Source organism: Erpetoichthys calabaricus, chromosome 11, assembly GCF_900747795.2.
Source record: "Erpetoichthys calabaricus chromosome 11, fErpCal1.3, whole genome shotgun sequence".
In the NCBI taxonomy this organism is placed as follows: Eukaryota; Metazoa; Chordata; class Cladistia; order Polypteriformes; family Polypteridae; genus Erpetoichthys; species Erpetoichthys calabaricus.
Window position 1 is genome coordinate 33987585 of NC_041404.2, and position 23402 is coordinate 34010986.

General features: G+C 38.4%; 1 protein-coding gene across 2 annotated transcripts in view; it reads right to left on the bottom strand.

The window, feature by feature from the left end:
- Window positions 1-3181: 3181 nt before the first annotated feature.
- Window positions 3182-23402, bottom strand: part of sgcd (sarcoglycan, delta (dystrophin-associated glycoprotein)) — a 904731-nt gene continuing 884510 nt past the window's right edge. For both annotated transcript variants that reach the window (XM_051933847.1, XM_028814479.2), the window contains 2 exons: window positions 11602-11725; window positions 3182-6637 (listed from right to left, as the gene is read on the bottom strand). In XM_051933847.1, the coding sequence (XP_051789807.1) occupies window positions 6464-6637; window positions 11602-11725 (298 nt within the window). In that variant the 3' untranslated portion in view covers window positions 3182-6463. The remainder of the gene's footprint in view (window positions 6638-11601; window positions 11726-23402) is intronic.

Here is a 23402-nt window from a genome sequence, read left to right on the forward strand (position 1 = left end):
AAAGGCTCCCCACATATCAAACACATCTGACAAATCAATTTACACACATCAGAAAAAAAGGAAAGAAAGAAAGAAAGAAGGAAAACATCAGAGGAATGCAAAGATTTTTTTTTTTGCCTTGATCTGCATCAATCAGACTTCTGGTGTCTTTTATTGTCACAAATCTTAAGAGAATTTCAAATGAGTGTAAAACTGTTTTTAATACCCAAATGGGTTTAGTTGGAAATATGGTACTTATAATTTTAAAGAATGGTTATAGGATTTTTGAATTTAAAAACCTTGTATTTTACATTGAAAGAGAAGGTATATTAAATAATTAAATGTATTTTTTAAGCTCTGATAGGAAAGTTATGTTATGTGTCCATTGACAACGTATAGAGTATAATGTTTTATATGCACAAAAAATGTCCACAAAATATATTTATTGTAGTGTGACTGACATCCAGAGGCAATTGAGTTGCCAACTGATTCTGAAGCACAAGGAGCAGGTTCTTTAACTGAATGTGCATAATCGATGTGATTGGACATAACTTAACTGAAGATGGCATAACTTTGTTCTCAGTGTAAACGGTCCAGATGTATGACTTATCATTTGTCATATTAGGCATGATATTTCCTTCCAGAGGTGCCAGGTGCACTGGAGAATATGTTTTCCAGAAGTATGTTATAATGTTCAGTGTGAACCGCCTGTTAAAATGCAGCGAGAATACTTCCAATGTAGGCAACAGAGAGGGTAGCTACCTGCGATAACAGAAGATTATGCTTAGCTCATCAAAAGCTGCCAAGTTTAAAGTGGATGACCAAGACAGAAAACGTAAAACAGGCAAAGAGCCAAAAAACTAAAATCAGCCCTATCTTTCATCTCTACACAAGTCTAAGAATCGGAATGAGGAAATTGAAAGTAACAGTCAAGCACTGGGAAACACATTAGGAGAACTACCCAGTAAGGAAAAAACTGTATCAAGTGGGCTAAAAAATGACAGTATCACTTTAGATTAGGTGTCCCTAATTATGCTGTACTTACCAGGTAATTACCTATATAATTACAGAGTAACTAACCGTTATTACCTTGTATTTACTGTGCAATATAATTGTCACGGGTGGCTGGGTAGGACCGGGAGAGGGATTATACCTCCCTCGGGGCACGACAGGACAGCCACCCTGGTTGCAACGGGGGTCACGGGAAACGAGCTGGGAAGCTCAACCCTATAAGGGCCCGTGGCCACTGCCAGGGGGTGTTTATTGAATCCTGGAGCCCTGGAAGCCAGCACTTCTGCTACACCAGGAAGTGCTGGCGGAAGAAATTCCAGGGTCACCCGAAGTACTTCCGGGTGCTCATGCGATACTTCCGCCACACCAGGAAGTGCCAGCGGAAGTTCATCAAGGGGCACCTGGAGCATATCCGGGGACGTATAAAAGGGACCGTCTTCCAACAGTCAGAGAGCTGGTGTCGGGTGGAGGAAGGCAAGGCTTCAGAGAGTGGAGAGAAGGCAGCCCAAAGAGGACCATTGTGAGGCCAGAGAGAAGGGTGATTGGTGCTGCAGCACGGTGTGTGGTGCAGGACTTTTTATAGACTTGTAAATAGTTCAATTAACGTGTGTGGCATTTGACATCTGGTGTCTGTCTGTCTGTGGTCGGGCTGGCTATAACACAATGTAACAGTATAATTAAGTACTCAATAGCAATTTTTATTCCACAATTTTTATAAATAAATATGTATATAAATTGTACAATAACAATTACAATTGAGTATTTAATCATAGCGTTACACTGTATTACACAGAAAGTATAAGGTAATAACACATAGTTACTCTGTAATTATATAGGTAATTACTTGGTAAGAACAGTGTATTTGGGACACCTAATCTAAAGTGATACCAAAATTACTAACAAAAACAATTATAACACAGGTGGTTAAGAGTGCTCAAATGTCTGCTAGATGCTTGATCACTATGAAGGGATCGGTCTTGGTGAGTAAATCTGTTTTTAGGAAAAATGGTACTTCATTCTTTGCTTGCGCAGGAAACAATAATGCCTTACTAGCTGTTCAGACTATTCGGGTTATGTAATACTAAATATAAGGACTATTTTATGTGGTGTGCCTACACCTTGGTATTAATACGCATGTTTTTGCTGGAACGTGATTATATATATATATATATATATATATATAATATAAAAATCATTAGTAAGTAAAAAGGGAAAACACAGGTTTGATATTTGCTGCATTGATGTCTGCTCTTTTATTAATTCAGTGGTGTACTGTTGGAGTAAGTGTGAAAACACAACAAGTGGCTATTGCTAAGTCCCAGAAGGAGGATGAATACATGGCAGGTGTTAAGAGTGACCTCTGATTTGGTCACATGAAGGTGTTTTTCATGAAGCCCTTACAGCCTTAGATACATGTACATATACATTGGCATTATAAGGGTTGCACTATTTTGTATTTTCCTATCTATATAAATAAAAGTGTAAGCCATTTTGGATGTCCATCTGTTGTGTTCTAATCATACAAAACTTTTTGTAAAATTTTGCATGTGTATTGCCATTGGTCTGATGTAAAATATAGGCTATATGACATATCAGCAAAGAGAGGCTATAGCTGCAGGTGGGCAACAATGCGGCACAAGGTTTAAAAAAACGGCACTAGAAACACAGAGTGGAACGCTCCTTCCAATATTCTATATATTCATCATCGCAGTTATAACACCAAGGGGGAAATGAACAGCAGCCCCCCATCCCTCTCTCTTTGATACTTCTATGAGAACACTCATAACAGGATCATCATCACACTTAAGCCCCCCACCCAACCCCCTGATTTTTAATGTTGTATACACATGCCAATGCACTTAAATCCCCCAAGGAGGAATGATTCCCTTCTCACTTTCGATGATGTACTGACAAAAGATGCCAGCAAAAACACAGAGTACCCTATTTCATTTAAGTAAACTGTTCTTAAATGTTACAGGGGAAAATACTGCCTTCAGTCATCACTGGCTAAAAATATATAAAACTAGATTCAGAGGCCCAAAAAGGTTGAGAACTACATCGTCACAGCACGCACAACATTTTCTTGATCCCAAAGTGCAATTTCAAAGACCACAGGTACGTACAACTTTTTTTTTTTTAGGTGAACTACTCTAGATAACCATTTCGTTGTCTCACTGGATTACAGTTTTTGTCTGAGTATGTCTTTTTGAAAAAAAGAAAGTGTCTCCCGTGTATTTTTACCGGCAATGCCGGGTACTTCGACTAGTGTGAAAACGAACCTTTCACCCTGTAATTCTGGAACCTTTGCTTTAACGTCAGTTTCCTATGAGAGTTTCTTTTGAAGATTTTAATGACCATATGAATCATTCCTCATATAGTGGCTGCCAGCTTGCATTTAAACAGTTTTCATATTTGGGATTTTTTTGTGCATATAAATCTACTCAACTCGCACTGTATATTATTTGGCAGTAAAATCTAACTGGGTTATCATATTTTCTTTATTCTGCTGCCATTGCTTCCCAATATGTTTAACAAAGGAAATCTACAGTATGATTTATTTGTATGTGAGAGAAATGCTCACACACAGCATATTTACTATTTTAGAAATAAATATGGACTGCATATTTTAAATAAAACAAAGAAAGTAAGAAAATATACAGATGAATCTTGAAAATCTTTGCATCCTTTTTTACACACAGAAGAAAAAATCAAATGAAAACAAAAGATGTGCTTCTCCTTGCCATGAGTGCATTGAGTAAAGGCATAGGCACGTTACGTTTCCCCTCTTTCAACAGAGTGGGTGTATCTTCATGTCCCAGTACTAGTCTTGTTAGGGTGACCACCAGTTTTCATTTATATATATATATATATATATATATATATATATATATATATATATATATATATATATATAGGGATATAAAAACAGCACATACAAGGTATAAAACAACTACAACATTTTTCCCTCAATCCATGTAGATTTTAAAGCAGGCAGTTTGCACCTCCAGTGACCAAGTGACATTTCATACACTACATTCTCAGCCTAGTTATCAATTCAAAGACATATTCATGTTGAAGCAGCCCATTTTTTTTTAATTTGGAAAGAATAGTTAATAAAATGTTTCTCAACTGGGGGAACTGTTAATCCCTAAAAGGCTATAAATGTGTAATTTTGCAGTGGTGGTGGCACAACCTTAAAAAGATTTCTAATTTGCATTGATTATGTGGACTCAAATAACAGTCCCAATTTCCAACTCATTGTTCATTGTAGTGACATATTTATAAAGATGGACGCCTTTATGTCCCTTCTACCCATGAAGATAAATTCTATATTATTTTCCAGCACCTTGGCACAGTAGATGAGAAGATAAATAAAAGGGGTCCATAGAGGACTGGCAGTAGGAACAATACTGGTAAAAAGAAGAGAGTCCTGTAGCCATTCAAGAATGATACATACAGACAGGTGCTGGAAGCTGGGCACTGCCATGCCTATTTTTGCAAATACAATGCAAATGTGGCATGAGATGTCCATCTGTGTTCTAAGCCACTTTGTCCAAATCAGACTAGTAAGGAATAACAGTCAAAAATTTTCAGTGAAAATTGGAAAGGGCAAGAGACCATCCCACTCCTGTGGCATTAAAATCTACGTTGTCCTCCAATGACACTACACAAATAAATGTGCAGATACATTTGGATATTTGCTGAGGTAAATTTAATAAAAAATAAATGAAATGCCACCAGACACTGCTGCAAAAATGCAAAGGGAATGCCCCAGAAGGGTGAGACACGCCACTTTAAGGGAATTTGTTTAAAAATCCCCCCCGTCACAAAATCTCTTTACAATCAGTGTAAATCTATATTGTTTTTCAAAATAATCTCCCACTCAATCTACACAATTTTGCCATCATAAATTATTTGTTTACAACAATTTTTTTGAAAATCCTGTCCATATTATGAAAAAAATACATCTTTATTAATCTCACTGCAGTTCATAAAGTTTTATCAGGAGAAGGAGAGTGAGCAGTGCACTCAAACACTTGCCACCAGAATCTTCTTTTAGCATTCAGTTTTCTGTGTTAAATGCACATAGAAAGGCGTGAAAAATTCAGTAATTAATTGATTTTGTAATTTGAATGAAGAGTTCACAAAAAGGATATAAAAATTCTAGTCTTGCATTGCAAAAAATGTCTTGATCGATTAGGAAGTTATGTAGAAAATTAGCGGGGCTGGCAAAATGTGGGGATCGATTAGGAGATTGTGTGGAAAATTGGCTAAGAGTGTTATTTAAAAAATTCTGTAGTTCAAATTTCAGCTTATCTATGTTAGCTTTTGTAATTAGACTTTTTGAATACCTCATGTTTATTTAAAATGCTTAAAATATAAATATTCAGTTACTAGGCATAAATTCAGCAAACCATACTGTAACTGAACACTTTCATATCTTTAGCACGAATAAACTAAACAAAAGGAATAAAAATGAACTTGACATTTTCACATAAGAAAAAAAAAAATCACCAATTTCCACAGCAAGGTGATATATCCTGGAGTCCATCATTACTGAATAATTAAGTGGTATGCCGTTACATTATTAAGTTAGAAAATAATAATAATTTGAGATGGTCTGTCAAGTACATTTTTACAGTTTTGTCTAGTTCACAGTCAACTTTGATTTGACAAAATTTAATGATTGCTAAAAACTGGCATAACTGAGTAACTCCTTTAAAATACTGGGTTTGGATAGCCACAGTCAATACACGTCAATGGAGACTTTAATAGCTTTTTTAACTAATAGCCAGCATATATTTGCTTTCATTTCTCTTCTCTAAATCAGAAAAGAAGACTACCAGCATGAGCTATCGTGATTTCTTCCTTTGGTGACCAGCAGTTACAGAAGAGAGTTTTCATTTAAAATTCTGTAACACGTCAATGGGCCTGCCAGCTCACCACCAGGCTCCCAGCTCTGCTGCACTTCATGCACTGTAAGTGCAGAGCAAGTGCTTGAAAGTGAGAAGCAGTCTGGCTGGCACCCCCCTCACCCAGACACCCTACACTGACATGTCTGCCAAGGTACTTCTTCCAGTAATTTCCTGCCAGCAAGTTGGAGGCCACTTGTGGTAAACAGCAGCAATTACACCTAATGGTGGCTGCTTCCTACTAAGCTGTTAAGCACAAACCCCCCTCATATAATATAATTAGGAAATTTAATTAAAACTTAGAAATAAAATGTCTAGACAGTTAACAGTAAGAGCGATGTAGAAAAAGTCATTTTTTTATAGAGTTCCATTTTTAAAAGGTGATCACCCTAGTTATTCTTGTACTGAAACATTCTTCAAAGCAGTGGATAAAAAGCTGTCACGCTGAACGTCTCTGAGAGGCCCTTTTCATCACCTACAAAGGCTTTTTCCGCTGTCTGTCATTAAAAAAAGCCTGTTGGGTGCTACAAAGGCCTCTGCTCATTTGTTTGTTTTCCCTTTCAGAGACAGACGCTAGAGTTTATCTGGCAGGTGGAGCCACTGTCCGCCACCGACAAGAAGAGCCGCCCGTTTGGACAGATGCAGACCTCGTATACTTTCTGCTTTGAGCCAGAAGCTGAGTATATTCCTTTGGGCAGTCTGGGTAACTTGATTTTGTTAGCTTCTAATGTGATCTAGAGAGAAGAAAAGGAAAACAAAAACACAAGAGAGATGAGAAAAACTTGGAGTGGATCCTCTTATGAAGGTACTGTAGTAATCGCTACTCATTTTATAGCCCTCTTTGCACCTGAAAATAAAACTGGAAGCTGCGATTTTAACATCCAGTTACTCTACTGGCTTATTCCATATCTTATGAAGGCTTACTTTTATAGCCATAAATCAGGACATAATCCACAAATGGGACACAAGTCTGTCCCTAGTCATGCATGTGCACACATCCACACAGGGTCACTTTGGAGCAGTGGTTCTCAAAGAATGGTCCTTAAACTACCTGTGGTCCACAAGTTAGGTGACAGTCATCTTATCTAGGCAAACTGATTTTTAAATCATTTGGATGTGTCATCTCATTATGTATGCACCTCTGTATTCATTAATTTTTAACGAATTGGCCACTGTCTGACCTCCACACTAGCTCTTTATGTATGTACTTCTGTATTTGTTCATTTTTAACAATCTGGCTACTGCCTGATCTCCACGTTAACCCATTATTTTCAAAGTTCTATATTCATTTATACTGCGATCCATCCATCCACCCTCTTCTGCTTATCCAAGATCGGGTCAGGGGTGCAGCAGCTTGAGCAGAGATGCCCAGACTTCCCTCTCCCCGGCCACTTCTACTAGCACTTCCAAGGGAATCCCGAGGCGTTCCCAGGCCAGCCGAGAGACACAGTCCCGCAAGCGTGTCCTGGGTCTTCCCTGGGGCCTTCTCCCAGTTAGACATGCCCTGAACATCTCACCAGGAAGGCATCCTGATCAGATGCCCGAGCCACCTCATCTGACTCCTCTCGATACGGAGGAGCGGTGGCTCTACTCTGAGCTCCTCCCTGATGACCGAGCTTCTCACCCTATCTTTAAGGGAAAGCCCTGACACCCTGCGGAGGAAACTCATTTCAGCTGCTTGTATTCGCAATCTCATTCTTTCGGTCACTACCCACAGCTCATGACCATAAGTGAGGGTAGGAATGTAGATCAACCAGTAAATTGAGAGCTTTGCCTTACGGCTCAGCTCCTTTTTTGCAACGATAGACCAATGCTGAGCCTGCATCACTGCGGATGCCGCATCAATCCACCTGTCGATCTCCCACTCCATTCTTCATGAACAAGAACCCGAGATACTTGAACTCCTCTACTTGGGGCAGGATCTCACTCCCAACTCTGAGAGAGCACTACACCCTCTTCTCTTTTATACTGCCTGACTTCCATATTAGTCCATAATGTACATATTTAAATATTCATTCATTTTAGAAATCTAGCCACTGCCCGATCTCCAAGTTAGCCCAGCATGTTGCACTTTTGCAGTTATTCATTTTCAACAATGTTTCTACTTCCCAAACACCATGTTAGTCCATAATGTATATAATTCTCTATTCATTTATTTTTAACAGCCTAGTGACTACCCAGGCGGCACAGTGGTGCAGTGGGTAGTGCTGCTGCCTCGCAGTTAGGAGACCCGGATTCGCTTCCCGGGTCCTCACTGTGTGGAGTTTGCATGTTTTCCCCGTGTCTGCATGGGTTTCCCCCGGGTACTCCGGTTTCCTCCCACAGTCCAAAGACATGCAGGTTAGGTGCATTGGCGATTCTAAATTGTCCCTAGTGTGTGTTTGGTGTGTGTGTGTGTGTCCTGCGGTGGGCTGGCGCCCTGCCCGAGATTTGTTCCTGCCTTTGTTCCTACATTTGTTGGCTGGGATTGGCTCCAGCAGACCCCCGTGACCCTGTAGTTAAGATATAGTGGGTTGGATAATGGAGGATGGATGGATGGACAGTTACAACCCAATCACCATATTTGCCTGTATGAACGTAATTCTGTAGTCATTCATTTTTTAACAATCTAGCTACTTCCTAACCTCCATGTTAAGTCCATTAAGTATGTAATTCTCTAGTCGTTCGTTCATTTTTAGCAATTTGGCTACTACCCAATCTTCATGTTAACCCATTATGTACATACTTCTGCATTCATTTATTTTTAACAATCTGGTTACTGCTTGACCTCCACATTTGCTCATTATGAGTGTACTTCAGTTTTCATTCTGACTAGTGCCTGACCTCCGTGTTTCTAAATGACCTTCCCTGTGGTTACAGCCAAATGGAGCAGCTCCAAAACAGCCACCCCAGAGTGCTTTGTCCAACTTAGTTATAAATGATAATTTTTGCTTTCAACAATAATGTAGTGAAAAAGTTGGAGCCCTTTGTAATTTGCGTTTGTGTAGATCATTCACCTAAACTCTTGTTGTCTCTCTCTTTCGACAGTTCTTCAAATATGCAGTCTCTACCTCATCTTACTACTCTCCATCACTGCGTGAGATTCCCAATCTCCTAATCAAATGAGGCCTGTCATGTACATTACTTGAGTGGCTAATGTTTTTAATCATTTTCCATAAATACATGTCGTAACATAAACATGGTTACCATAATGCAGAATTTACAGCGAGAAGTGATTGTTTGCATTTGGGGGTCTGCTGTATCCTTTGGCAAACTGGATAACAGTCCAAAACATTGTGAGAAACACTGCCGCAGGGTCAGCACTCAACCTGACTACATGCCTTTGGACTGTGGAAGGAAATACCTGTAAATACAGAAGGTACTAGAGAACTAAAATACGGGGTCTACTATAAAAGTATTCACCCAATTGGTGAATCACAGTGAATATAATTTGCCTTTTTTGACACTGACACGCTTTAATGCCAAAGTGATAGGCGATCTCTGCAAAACACTCTAAATTAATTAGAAGTATAAAGCAAAAAATAATTGGTGGTATAAGTTTTCACTCCCTTTAATATGACACACCTAAATTATCACGGATGCAGCCAATTGGTGTTAGAAATCACAGGAGTAGTTCAATGGTGATCACCTGTCTGGGTTTCAGTTATTGGTAGTCTAAATGTACCTCATCTGGAAGGGCCGACTACATCTAAGTTACAGAATATCCCCTGGAGTCCAATTAAATCAGTCATTAAGAAATGGAAAGAGTTATCGCACAGCTGTAAAACAGCTAAGAGCAGCCAGTCTACAAAAACTGTGTAAACATGCAAGAAGAAGACTAGTGATGGAGGTCACCATGAGACCAATAAGGGCTGTGAAGGAGTTACAACGTACAGTAGCAGATAATGGAGAGACTGTACAAACAGCAACTGTTGCTCGGTGTGTTTCAACAGTTGCAGCTTTATGGAAGAGTTGCAAAGAGAAAGCCGCTGTTAACAAAACCTCACATGACATCTGTGGGAGATTAATTTTAGGGTTCATCTTAAGAAATTGCAAAAAGAGTTAATAAATGTCAGAAACCTGTTCAAGCATATCAGGAAACCAGATAAGGATCCAGTGAACAACAATGACAAGGATGTACCAGGAGACGGTTGATGTAATACACCAAATGTATTACACTAAAAGATGACTAAGGTGTGATAGGAGATAGGTGTATCTTAGAGATTTTAAACTGCTGACCATCAAAAATCACCTTTAAATGTTCCCATCATGTACCTTTTGGTTGAACTTTGCCTATTTGTGTGATTTTCTCTCATAAGCATATGAACATACTGTATACAGTACAACTGCAGCTGGAACATCTGTGGTGATCTAACAGTAGAGGTACTGCTTGCAGGAATGCAGCTTGGACATCACATGTCTTGTCATTTAATTTGCAAATGGGATAGCCATTATAAAGAGTCTCATTACATTAATAAGAACTCACTGCTCTGTTAAGTATTTGGTTCTAGAGCATAAAAGTGAGGCACATAAACCACTTGTCTCCCCAACAAAGACATTTCTGACTCATTTTTATATAAAACTTAGAACAATGGAAAATTTTGTGAACACGATGAACAAGCAAAGTGAAGGATTTTGATACTGGAGACCGATGTTTAGATGAAAAACTGATGTTAAGATTAAGGAAGGTATTTTTGTTGGTCCACAAATCAGACACGTCATCAATGACAAGAAGTTTGAAGATCTGCTACTGGGGTTGGAGGAAATTGCAAAAAAGGCACTCAGAGGTGTTGTTGAAAATTTTGTTGGCAGCTACAGAGCACCAAACTACATCCAGCTGACTGACAACATGCTTCATTCACACATGGATGTATTCTCTGCTAATCTTAGTGCAGCTGGTGGCAAACATGGTGAAAGGTTTCATCAGGACATTACAACAATGGAAAATCAGTATTCGAGCAAATGGAAATCCATCAATGCTGACCGACTGTTGTTGAACACTGAAATGAAAAACATCAGATGCGGAGTACAAGTGAAAATCAGCAGCAAAATGTGTTTAGTTCAATTGAACTAATGCAATGTGTCAGCATCATTAAGCGATTAAACATGCTAAACCTAATTAATGGAAATTTCTTATTTCTCTGAATTCCTATGTATACTCAGTCTGAAATTATATTTGTGTTCAGCTTGAAATTGTCTGCCATAATTAACAAACATTTTTCAGAAAGCAAAACATTTCAGCATCCTTTTTGGACCTGCACAAGCGCTTTTTGTTCACTTTGGAAAATGAGGAGATACTACTTGAGAGTTTTCAAAGGGGAAACACCACTGCTATTCACTGCACTACATTTACCAGTTGTCAAGAATGAGCAATATAAACTGTATGAAAGTGTTAAGAATTATTTTTTTAATAAACTAACAAGTGATGACTTGGGTTAAAGAGCATACTTCCAATACACTGTAAATAGATCACTGGGAAAAACCTAAATCCACATTAGGAGTGCACACAAAAGTAAAAAAAGTTCTATCCTTTTACATTGTTATCTTGCACATTTCTAAGTATTCCAAAGATTTCAGAAGTAGAGGAGAATATTTCTGAAACAAAATTGTGCATGTAAATAGTTGTAAGTACAATAAAACAATGAGTGCACTTTAATTTTTTTTAAAACACAATCAGTTAACTGCATTTCAACATATTAACTGGATTGCTGTAATTTACCTCGCCATCTTTCGACTCAAGTCTCATTTCATTTCTGCATGTAGCCTGTATATTCCCAGCTTCTGCTAAGATTTCAATACCTTTTGGAGCCTCCATAAACAAAGAACGAGTTGGGGATTCCATCCTGCAACATAAAAAATATGAGTAAGTATTTGAAAAATAATACAATGTATATGAATTCACTTTCTGCACACTTATTGTGTTGTAGCTTTAATTTAAATGGAAATTTTGCCCATCAATTTACACTCAATAAACCATGAGAAAATGCTTTCAGAAAGGTTTGCAAATTTATTAAAAATCAAAAACTAAAATCTCTCATTCATATAAGTATTGAGACCCTAAATTCAGTGCTTTGTACAAGCCTCTTTGATAGTAATTGCAGTTTCAAGTCTTTGTGGGTAAGTCTTGACAGATTTTGCACACCTGGATTTGCGTAGTGTATCTTATTCCTCATGGCAGATCCTCCAAAGCTCCGTTAGACTGGATGGGAAACATCTGTAAACTGTCATCTTCAGGTCTCCCCATACATGTTCAAGTCTGGACTTTGGTTGGGCCACTTAAGGATAGTCAGAAACTTGTCACTCCAGCCTTGTCTTGGCTGTGCGTTTCAGGATATTGTCAGTGAATTGTGAATGCACAATGTGGGTCATTGTCAATGAATTGTAATTGAATGGTGAATTGTGGCTCCAGTCTGAGGGTGCATGTGATCTGGAGAAGGTTTTCTTCAAGAACTTCTCTGTATTTGACTGCATTCTTCCATCCCTCTCTTTTGACTGGTCTTCCTGTCCCCTGCAGCTGGGAAGCATCCTCATTGTTTGATGATGCCAACAGCATACTTTACAAGTGATGAGAAGTGCCTGGTCTTCACGAGTCAAAGTGTTTGGAGTTCTGCCCAAAAAGTTCAACTTTTGACTCATCAGACCAGACAGTCTTTTTCTATAAGATCTAAGACTATTTAAATGCAGTTTAGCAGACTCCAAGTGGGATTCAGCCACTCTAAAATAAACACCTGATTAATGGAGTGCTGCTGAGATGGTTGTCCTTCCAGCAGGTTTTCTCATTTTAGCAGAGGACATATGAAGCTCTGTTAGAGTGGCCATGAGGTTCTCGGTCACCCCACTGACCAACGTCCTTTTGCCTGGTTACTCAGTTTGGGTGGACAGACAACTCTAGGTGATAAGCAAGTTTGGTGGTTCAAGTCTTGTTCCATTTCAAAATTATTGAGGCTCCTGTGCTCCTGGGAACACTCAAAGATTTAGAAATGGTCTTCTACTCTTGCCCTGATCTATGCCTCAAAAAATTTGATTGTGGAGGTCTACAGAGAGTTCCTTAAACTTCATTTCTTGTTTTTTGTCCTGTCATGCAGTGTGGATTGTGGGACGTCATATACACTTCTTTTCTAAACAAGGCCCAATCAGTTCAGTTTGTCACTGGTGGATTCCAATCAAGTTTTTGAAACATCACAAGGAGAATTTCAGCAAACAGGACACACATGACCACAATTTGAAATGTCACAGCAAAGGGTCTGAATACTTATATAAATGAGAAATTTCAGTGTTTGATTTTTCATAAATTTGAAATCCTTTCTACCAAACATGTTTTCACCATTGGTTATCGAGTGTAGATTGATGGGTAAAAATGGTACATGTATCCACTTAAAATTATATTTACAACACAGTAAAAGTGTGCAGAAAGGAAGGTGTCTGAATACCTTCTGAATCCACTTTAGACCCAGGAACAATGAATGGCTTAGACACTGTCTGCTCTCCATAATATATGGCAGTTTTTGAAGTTTTCAAAAAAAGGGAGCATTCTGCTGCCATTTAATGATTGGAGAGAACCCATTTGGCCTTCTGCTCATCCCCTATGACCTCTGTCTATCTTCAATATCCACAGTGTAATTAATGAATAAGATTATCATCCATCCATACGTCCATTAACCAACCTGCTATATCCTAACTACAGGGTCGCGGGGGTCTGCTGGAGCCAATCCCAGCCAACACAGGGCGCAAGGCAGGAAACAAACCCCGGGCAGGGCGCCAACCCACCACAGGACACACAAACACACACACCCACACACCAAGCACACACTAGGGACAATTTAGGATCGCCAATGCACCTAACCTGCATGTCTTTGGACTGTGGGAGGAAACCGGAGCACCCGGAGGAAACATAAGATTATCATTTAAGTTTAATTTTGCAAATTTACTCTCTGTGCATGATAGCATGCCGTCTTTTTTGACTAGCCTGGGTGGCTGGTGTGATTCTTGGCCCAGTCATTGATTTTAATGGAAAGCACACATTCTTTCTACAACTGCGCAAGTTTTTTTTCATGGTACACTTATTATACATCACAGCCACAAGATGAAAATGTAAGGCAAATTGGTGAATCTAATTTGTCTTGAGATGGATGAGTGTGGGAATGTGGTCATCAGCGTAATCCTATTCAAAGCTGCTTTTTACTTTGTGCCATAACCCTCAGCTTCCCATGACTCCCAAGGTAGGACATAAAAAGTACAGATAAGAGGAGAATTCTCCATGTGGGGTTAGATCATCACTAGAGTCTCTCAGGAACCTCTCCTTAGACCGCTACTTTTTCTAATTTATTTTAATGACATTTGGACAATTTTTAGAAATGAGCAAGCAGTTAGAAAATGCAGTGTAACATAGAAAAATGGAAAGTGCTACATTAGGGCAAAATTAATGTAAATTATAAATATAACATTGGAGAGTAATGTGCTGGAATGATTAAATATGCTATGTTACATTGTGAAAACTGTTTAATATAAACAGAGGGATATTATGTTTAGACTATATCATGTATTTGTGAAACTGCATTTGGAATATTGCATGTACTTCTGGTCACCACATTACAAAAAGACATAGCAGCACTTGAAGATGAACACATGAGATGAACCAGGAGAATCGCATGACTTGAGGATATGGCCTACTGTGACAGACTCAGGGAATTAAGGATGTTCAGTCTCATGTACTAGAAACTGTGTGGAGACCTAATCTATGTCTTCAAAGTTCTGAAAGGCATTTATAAAGAAGATTCAGCTAAATGGAGAATTGTATACTCAAAGTTACCAGCAGAAATTAAAGGGAAGTACATTTAAGAATGAAGCTAGAAAACACTTCTTTACTCAAAGACTCGTGGTAATCTAGAACAAACTATTGAGTCATGTAGTTGAAGAAGAAACCTTGACAACTTTTAAGAAGTACCTAGATCTGGATGCGATGTTAGGACAGCTTAGCAATTAGCTAAACAAACAAGCTTGATGGACTGAATAGTCTCCTCTCGATTGTCGTATTTTTTTTCATTATTCCTTATGTTCATATGACTCTAAGTGGACATAGAAAACCAAGTAGTACTTTCAAAACTCTTATACTTTATTATTTTTATATATTGCTATTCATATTTTGTTTAATCATTATTTCAGTTATATTATGCTTTAGCTTTCAATACCAAAAAGGTTCAGTTAACATTGTTGGATTCAATATTAAGAGTCAACACTAATCAAATGAGGCTAATATCAGGTTAATTTCACAGAATACAATGAAAATCAAAGGAAGTATTGTAAAGATGGTAAATGGCAAAATCCATGCTCAGTTCATCCAAACTTCACAAATTGAATTTTCTGATAATTTATGAAACTTTGACAATGTGGAAACAAAAAGTTGATATGCATATAAACAATAAATGCCAAAATTACAGGGAAATTATCTCAAGAATAAAAGTGTTATTTGGGAGGCAAAACCCAGAAGGCTACTCTCAAGAAGTCACTCCAATGACAGAAACATAGAGAAGGTATAATCAGGTTAGGTCCAGAATACAAGGCTAGATATCAGAAATTAAAAAAATGAATAATTCATTCAGGATTTCATTTGCAGAAATATATGTTTTGTAATCTGGTTTTGTTTTCTCTTATTATCTCTATCATGTCACTAAAGGTCTCTCACAGGATAATATTGCTGCACTTTCCAGCTTCCTGGCTTTAGAGGATCAATATCAGACCAGCCAGTTTAAACTATGTGCTCATTTTTATTAATTTTTATTACTTTTTAAATTATTCTATTTAAGCTAAAGCAGTGAGAGTTAAGTAGTGAAAGTTAAGTATAACAGACGGATAACTGCAGGATGGAAAGGCCATAAGCATCCATTTTTTTAATTGCTTATTCCCTTTCCATTTTAAGTTGTGTTGGGTTTGGATTCAAGCCATTTCTCAAATGGAAGAGAAAAACACACACACACATGCTCACCTTATGATGTAAATTAATAATTTATTTTGTGGTTCCAAAACACAAACATATGAAAGAGTTGTAAACCTGTTCCTATCCATACCCGAAAAATTAAATGAAACATATATAATTATATACACGCATACATAAATTTGCACCGATTCTACACCACCTTGCCAGATGTATGTACATGTGTAAGTGCTGGCACTGATGAATACATGAGATCCACAAAAATGTATATAATGGTGTATAAGCAGGGGTCAGGCAGGCTGTGGGACCATTTTAGTAACCATAACTGGCCTGCTAAATTTAAGTGTGGAAAGGAAAATTAGTCCTATAAGGAATGATTAAGTTAGGATGTTGAATTTGCTTCTTTTTATTTGAAAAATTATAGATAACTGGTAGAGGTCACAAATAGAACCTACCAGAAAGAAAGACAGAGTACATTAGAACATTAGAGCACTCTAGACGAGAACAGGCCATTCAGCCCAACAAAGCTCACCAGTCCTATCCACTTATTTCTTCCAAAAAAACATCAAGTCGAGTTTTGAAAGTCCCCAACGTCTTATTGTCTACCACACTATTTGGTCGCTTATTCCATGTGTCTATCGTTCTTTGTGTAAAGAAAAACTTTGTAATGTAATGTTGTTTTTTTGTAATGTTTGTGCGAAATTTACCCTTAACAAGTTTTCAGCTGTGTTCTTGATGAACTCATTTTAAAATAACAGTCTCGATCCACTGGACTAATTCCCTTCATAATTTTAAACACTTCAATCATGTCACCTCTTAATCTTCTTTTGCTTAAACTGTAAAGGCTCAGCTCTTTTAATCTTTCCTCATAATTCATCCCCTGTAGCCCTGGACTCAGCCTAGTCGTTCTTCTCTGGACCTTTTCTAGTGCTGCTATGTCCTTTTTTTTGTAGCCTGGAGACCAAAACTGCACCCAGTACTCCAGATGAGGCCTCACCAGTGTGTTTATAAAGCTTGAATAGAACCTCCTGGGACTTGTACTCCACACATCAAGGCGCTATATAACCTGACATTCTGTTAGCCTTCTTAATGGCTTCTGAACACTGTCGGGAAGTTGATAGCGTAGAGTCCACTGTGACTTCTAAATCCTTCTCATAAGGTGTACTCTTGATTTTCCGACCGCCCATTGTGTATTCAAACCTAACATTTTTACTTCCTATATATAATACTTTACATTTACTGACACTAAATTTCATCTGTCACAAATCTGCCCGTCTGTATGCTATCCAAGTCCTTCTGTAATGATATAACGGATTCCAAATTATCTGCTAATCCACCTATCTTGGTATCATCTACAAACTTAACCAGCTTGTTACTTATACTCCTATCTAAATCATTTATATATATTAAAAATAGCAGCAGCCCCAGCACTGACCCTGTGGAACACCACTCTTAACATCGGCCAGTTCTGATGAGGTTCCTTGCACCATCACCTTCTGCTTCCTGTGTCTGAGCCAATTCTGTACCCATCTAAAAACATCACCCTGAACTCCCACTTCTTTTAGTTTGATGCCCAACCTCTCATGTGGCACCTTATCAAATGCTTTCGGAAAGTCCAGATAAATAATATCATAAGCTCCACTTTGATCGTATCCTTTTGTTGCCTCCTCATAGAATTCCAGCATGTTAGTAAAACACGACCTCCCTCTTCTGAACCCATGCTGACTGTTCAGAATAACTCCTGTCCTTGCCAGGTGTTGCTCAATCTTATCCTTAATAATTCCTTCCATTAATTTTCCTGTGATGCATGTTAAGCTTGCTGGCCTATAGTTGCTTAAATCTGCCCGGTCACCCTTTTTATATAATGGGATGATATTTGCCATTTTCCATTCCTTCGGAATCTCTCCAGTGCGCATTGACTTCCTAAAAATATGTGTCAAGGGTTTATATATGTACTCACTAGCCTCCTTAAGAACTCAAGGATAAATATTATCTGGTCTTGGTGATTTCTTTTAATAGTGTTGTCATCAGAATATAATTCATAGATTCCAGAATAATGGTGCCCTTACATTTCTATTGTTCTAAGTCAGTGTTTCTTAAAGTTTTTTTGTTGGGACCCATTCCTTGTTGAACGCCTAGATGATCATCAATGCAGGAGGGGTGGGCGTCCCCTTGATCATGTTGGGTTTGTCCCTCTTGGATAAACCAATGAGAATACTGTCCAATTGTCAGAGCAGGGGGAGTGATTAATTGGGGACAATCGTCCAAGCTATGCTGATTGCTTTTCCAACCCACAATGACCCACTGTGACCCACTTTGCAAACCATCTGCGACCCATTACCTTAAATACAACAGTATCCCAACCCAACGGTGGCAACCCACGATTTATTTTGGGACAGAGCCCATAGTTTATGAAACCCTGCTCTAAGTGATCAATGCTGTAGATCATCAGATCATTATTTATTTAAAAGCAGACATTAATTTTTCTAATTCAATTATTTTACAAAAACTAGAATATTAATAAACAAAAATGTACTTAAGAACCAAAATAACATAACATTCCTAAATTTGCTTAATTCAATTCATGGATGTCAAGAAGCTTTCCTGGAAGCTTTAGATGCAAATTTAGTGTTGCTAGTTGGCCTAACCGGCACATCTTTAGCTTGTAACAGATAAAAAAACATACAGACAGGAGGAGACACCACACACAGAAACATCTGGCACAAAATGCATGCCCAGGACACTGGTATAATGCCCAGGTGCCCACAGCTTAGCATTTTCTTAAACCCAGGACATTGAGTGTTAGGGAAATGTGGACACAAAAAATAAGAATGGTGCATCAAATTGCATAACACAGTTTTATTTATATTGTGTTCGACAAATAAATGTACAATTCAATAAAACAGTGGCCTTGTGGAGATTAAAATCCAATAAATAAAATAAACATTAATTTGGCTAAAATCAAGATTTAGAACACAGTCAGGATTCTTTCAAAACTCGAGCACGAGAGTGTCCTTCCTCAAACCTGTCACCCATGAGATCTACTCAGCCAAAGAAGAAATACACAGGCAAGCACGGTCAATCATCTTCAGTTTGTGCTCCCACCACCATCCCTCAGTGTCCGTGAGGACCCTGCAAGCCCTGCTTCCTTGTCTCATCACCATCCTTTGCCTTCTATGGGACATTTTACTGGAGCAACCCTCAGCAGGTGCAACCCACCCTATGGAGCATCGTTTCTCCCACTCCACATAAGGCTTCTTCCCTGACCACCCTGTCTTCTTTTCTCTGCACTTCTCTTGCCCTGAACATGACATTTTCTCTCTGTCTTTCATTGTCTTCCACTTAATTTAACTTCTGTTGCTGATCTTGATCTCATTTCTCTCATTTCAGACTAATTTTATCCCCAATGGGTACAAATGTGCCAAACAACTGTCAATGACAAACGACTCCATTAACTTCCCGCGTGCACGTTATGTGCAGTTAGCAACTTCCTTCATCAAGATCCCTGCATTGCACGGCTTTCCTCCTGAACACCTAGACTCAGGGGTCTGCGCTGCCTTACATTTTTAAAAACTCTTGCACCATCACGGACCCCTAATGCACTTTACCACAACTGCGTCCTGGGGTCAGAAGTGCTATCCACTGTATCAGGCTTCCACCTGGATTTTTAATAGCTGAAAAAATAAAGAGCAACTCAACAAATAAGTTCTTGACTGCAGTAGTGTGGAAGCAGCCCAGAGAGGAGATGACGTATTTGATTGCCCACAGTGAATGTGGTTGGCGAGATGCACAGACACAATGCCAAATCACGGGTACACTGGAAAACTATACCCATTCTGTTACTGAAACTGTGCTCCGAAGTGTTGGGTTTCATAGCCAGTTTGATGTTACTTTCTTTTTATTATGTTTGCCTTACTCACCTTTGCTGATTCATGTAATCTGCTGTTTTTGAGTTTGCAGGATGACTATGATTTATCTTCATTCTCATACACATGTCTGCTACAGGACAAGGGGGCATATGCAAGTGATAATGTTCAACATGTATGCTTTAGAGGATAATAATATAACTGTCATTAAAAAAATATGAAAGTCAAAGATACAGGTTGTCTTGGTCAAATAAGATGTATTGCCTGTCCTATCAGACAAGTTTTGTATAGTAAAACCAAAGTATTGTTGTTAACAAAGGTAGAATTCACAAATGTAATTTGAAAATTTCACCGAGGTTTTAAGGACAAACAAAATCAAAGTCAAAATGAAACAAAAATCAAAATCAGAATCTTTTGTTAATTTATTAACATATGTGTTTTATTTTTATGACTTTTTTCTGTTATGTTTGTTATTGACTTCTGGTTCCCAAGAGGCAGGGAGACCCATAAGTCATGGCTGCTGGGTGCACCTTCTGGCTTTACGTTACAGCCAGAAGTAGCACTGTTTAGAGTTCAGACATTCTTAAACAAGAGCAGCCATTTTCTACAGTATATCACATTTGCGATTATGTCATAGGTCACATGGTACATGCTTTAAATGCCTAGCAACCACAGAGCATCATAGTGACCAGACACATGAAAGAGCAGCATGCATGAAACCTAGAAGCACACAATGAAAGTGTCAGTTCAATGACAAATGTTATGTTTTGGACAGAGTGTATTCCCTGCCTTATGTTCATTTTGTGTTTTATTGTGTTTTTTTTCTTTGCTGTTAAATCTGTACCATTACTTTTCAAGTTTAAATATTATCACTGTTGGGTTTGTTTATCTTTTCATTAAGTTTGAATCTATGGATGTCTTAATGTTCTCTTATGTCCCTTGTGTTTTGTAAGTGGTTTCCCAAGAGGCAGGACCACCCTGATGTCACTGCTGCTGAGACCTCCCACTGACCATACAGGAGTGACAGTGAAGAGGCCTCAGAAGCAGTTCATTGATGCTCCTTGGAGTTTGTAAGTATTACTGCTTTTGATTGTATTTTCTGGTCATTTTGATTATTTGTTCTGTTTTCTGGATTCTGAATATTGGATTGTATATTGGAACACTTCTGTTTTAGGCAACTAGTTTTTGCTCTTTTGAGTACCTTGTGTTTCATAAATATATTTGTTTAGAAAATATCCTTGTCTTGGAGTATCTACACAAGCTAGAGTTTCATTATTTTGCCCTCTTGTAAGATATTTTTATTTATTTTGGATCATAAAGGGCATTTTTAAAAACCAGTTTCCCCATTTTTGGGTTTAGACAGACCAAAGCATACTGTTTGTAGATGGAAGTAAGCTGGACGGGATGAGACTCTTTTGGGCTGGTTAGTGAAGGCTCTGGCCTGCCTTGTGGCTATTTTTGGAGGTCTCAGCCCCACTTGTGTCATGTTTGTTACTCTAGAGTGCAAAATACAATAAAATGAAATCATCAAAATGAACATCAAAACAAAAACACACATAAACTACCAGACAACACCAAAATAGTAACACAATTGTTGGCTTTTTAAAATCTAAATCAAGAACCTGAATGTCCTAATTTAGCTACATTTATACAGAATTAATGTGCATACAACTTTATTAAATTTTATCTCAGTTTGTACATTTTGTTCTGTCCTTTTGTATACAGTGATCCCTCGCTATATCGCGCTTCGCCTTTCGCGGCTTCACTCTATCACGGATTTTATATGTAAGCATATTTAAATATATATCGCGGATTTTTTGCTGGTTCGCGGATTTCTGCGGACAATGGGTCTTTTAATTTCTGGTACATGCTTCCTCAGTTGGTTTGCCCAGTTGATTTCATACAAGGGACGCTATTGGCAGATGGCTGAGAAGCTACCCAACTTACTTTTCTCTCTCTCTCTTGCGCTGACTTTCTCTGATCCTGACGTAGGGGGTGTGAGCAGGGGGGCTGTTCGCACACCTAGACGATACGGACGCTCGTCTAAAAATGCTGAAAGATTATCTTCACATTGCTACCTTCTGTGCAGCTGCTTCCTGAAGCGACATGCTGCACTGTGCTTCACATACTTAAAAGCACGAAGGGCACGTATTGATTTTTGACTTTGTTTTTCTCTGTCTCTCTCCCTCTCTCTCTCTTTCTCTGCTCCTGACGGAGGGGGTGTGAGCTGCCGCCTTCAACAGCTTTGTACCGGCGGTGCTTCGCATACTTAAAAGCCAAACAGCCCTATTGATTTGTTTGCTTTCCTCTCTCTCCTGACGCGCACTCCTTTGAAGAGGAAGATATGTTTGCATTCTTTTAATTGTGAGACAGAACTGTCATCTCTGTCTTGTCATGGAGCACAGTTTAAACTTTTGAAAAAGAGACAAATGTTTGTTTGAAGTGTTTGAATAACGTTCCTGTCTCTCTACAACCTCCTGTGTTTCTGCGCAAATCTGTGACCCAAGCACGACAATATAAAAATAACCATATAAACATATGGTTTCTACTTTGCGGATTTTCTTATTTCGCGGGTGGCTCTGGAACGCAACCCCCGCGATGGAGGAGGGATTACTGTAGTTCCTTTTAGGTTTTAAACCTTGCTGAATTTAGTTTTACTTTTGTTTTGTTGTTACATTTAGTTTTTAAAAATTTTTTTTTACCATCATATATTTTGATTTATTGCGACAGCATCTTGTTTTGTTGTGGGTGCTGCCATTGTCAAGGCACAACCATCCTTTATTAATAATAATAATAATGCATTTTATGTATATATTTATTTATTTATATATTTCCATGCCTTTGTTATAAACATGGACTCGGAGATCACGAAATGCGGCATTATCACCTGCAGACTATTTATGGTGGGACAGTATTAAAGCATCCAAGCTTCTGGATAACTTCTGCTAAACAATTTGCTGTTTGTTTGCCCTGTCGTTTGCTTTGTTTTGACAGGGATATTTTTGCTAGTTTAATTTTCAAAACACTAATTTTGCCCTGCATTTTTATTTTAGTACCAGATAGTTCTGCCTATCAGGTCTTTCCTTTGGCCTGTCCTAGTGACCACAGCATTTCCCAACTCTTATCAAGTTAAGAAACAATATGTTTCACTTCCAGTTCCACAATTTTTCCAGTAAGCAGTCCCTTGCAGACTCTTTTTCACACAGACACTGTCATGTCGCTTTCAAATCAGGTAGACTTTCACATGTGGCCATCATACATTGTCACTCTTTCATCAATGAGAATGATGGCCCCAGCTTCTTTCAAATTTTCATTAGCAGACCATAGTGCTTGGCTGTCATCACACTTGTTTGACTATTTTGAAAAGATCTATCCACTTATCTACATTTTGCCACAGTAACAAGTCTTTATGCTAACCACATTCCCCTGTAACGATGCAACGGCTTTTCTTTTTAACCCTGTTGAACTTTTAGTAGGCACAGTTGTTTTGGCTTTGTGCTCTTGTGCTGCTAACTTGCTCATTGTTTTGTCCTCACAGGAGCTAGTAAATGTCAGGTAGGTACTCACAAGTACCTTTCACAGAGACAGGAGACTGAAGCAAGTTCTGGTGAACTTTCATATAAGGCTAATGAACTCTATTATTTTCCAGGCTAGTGTTTAACATGACATGGATCCACAAACATCTCCCTGTTCTGACTGGAAGTTTTAATGGCATGCCACATG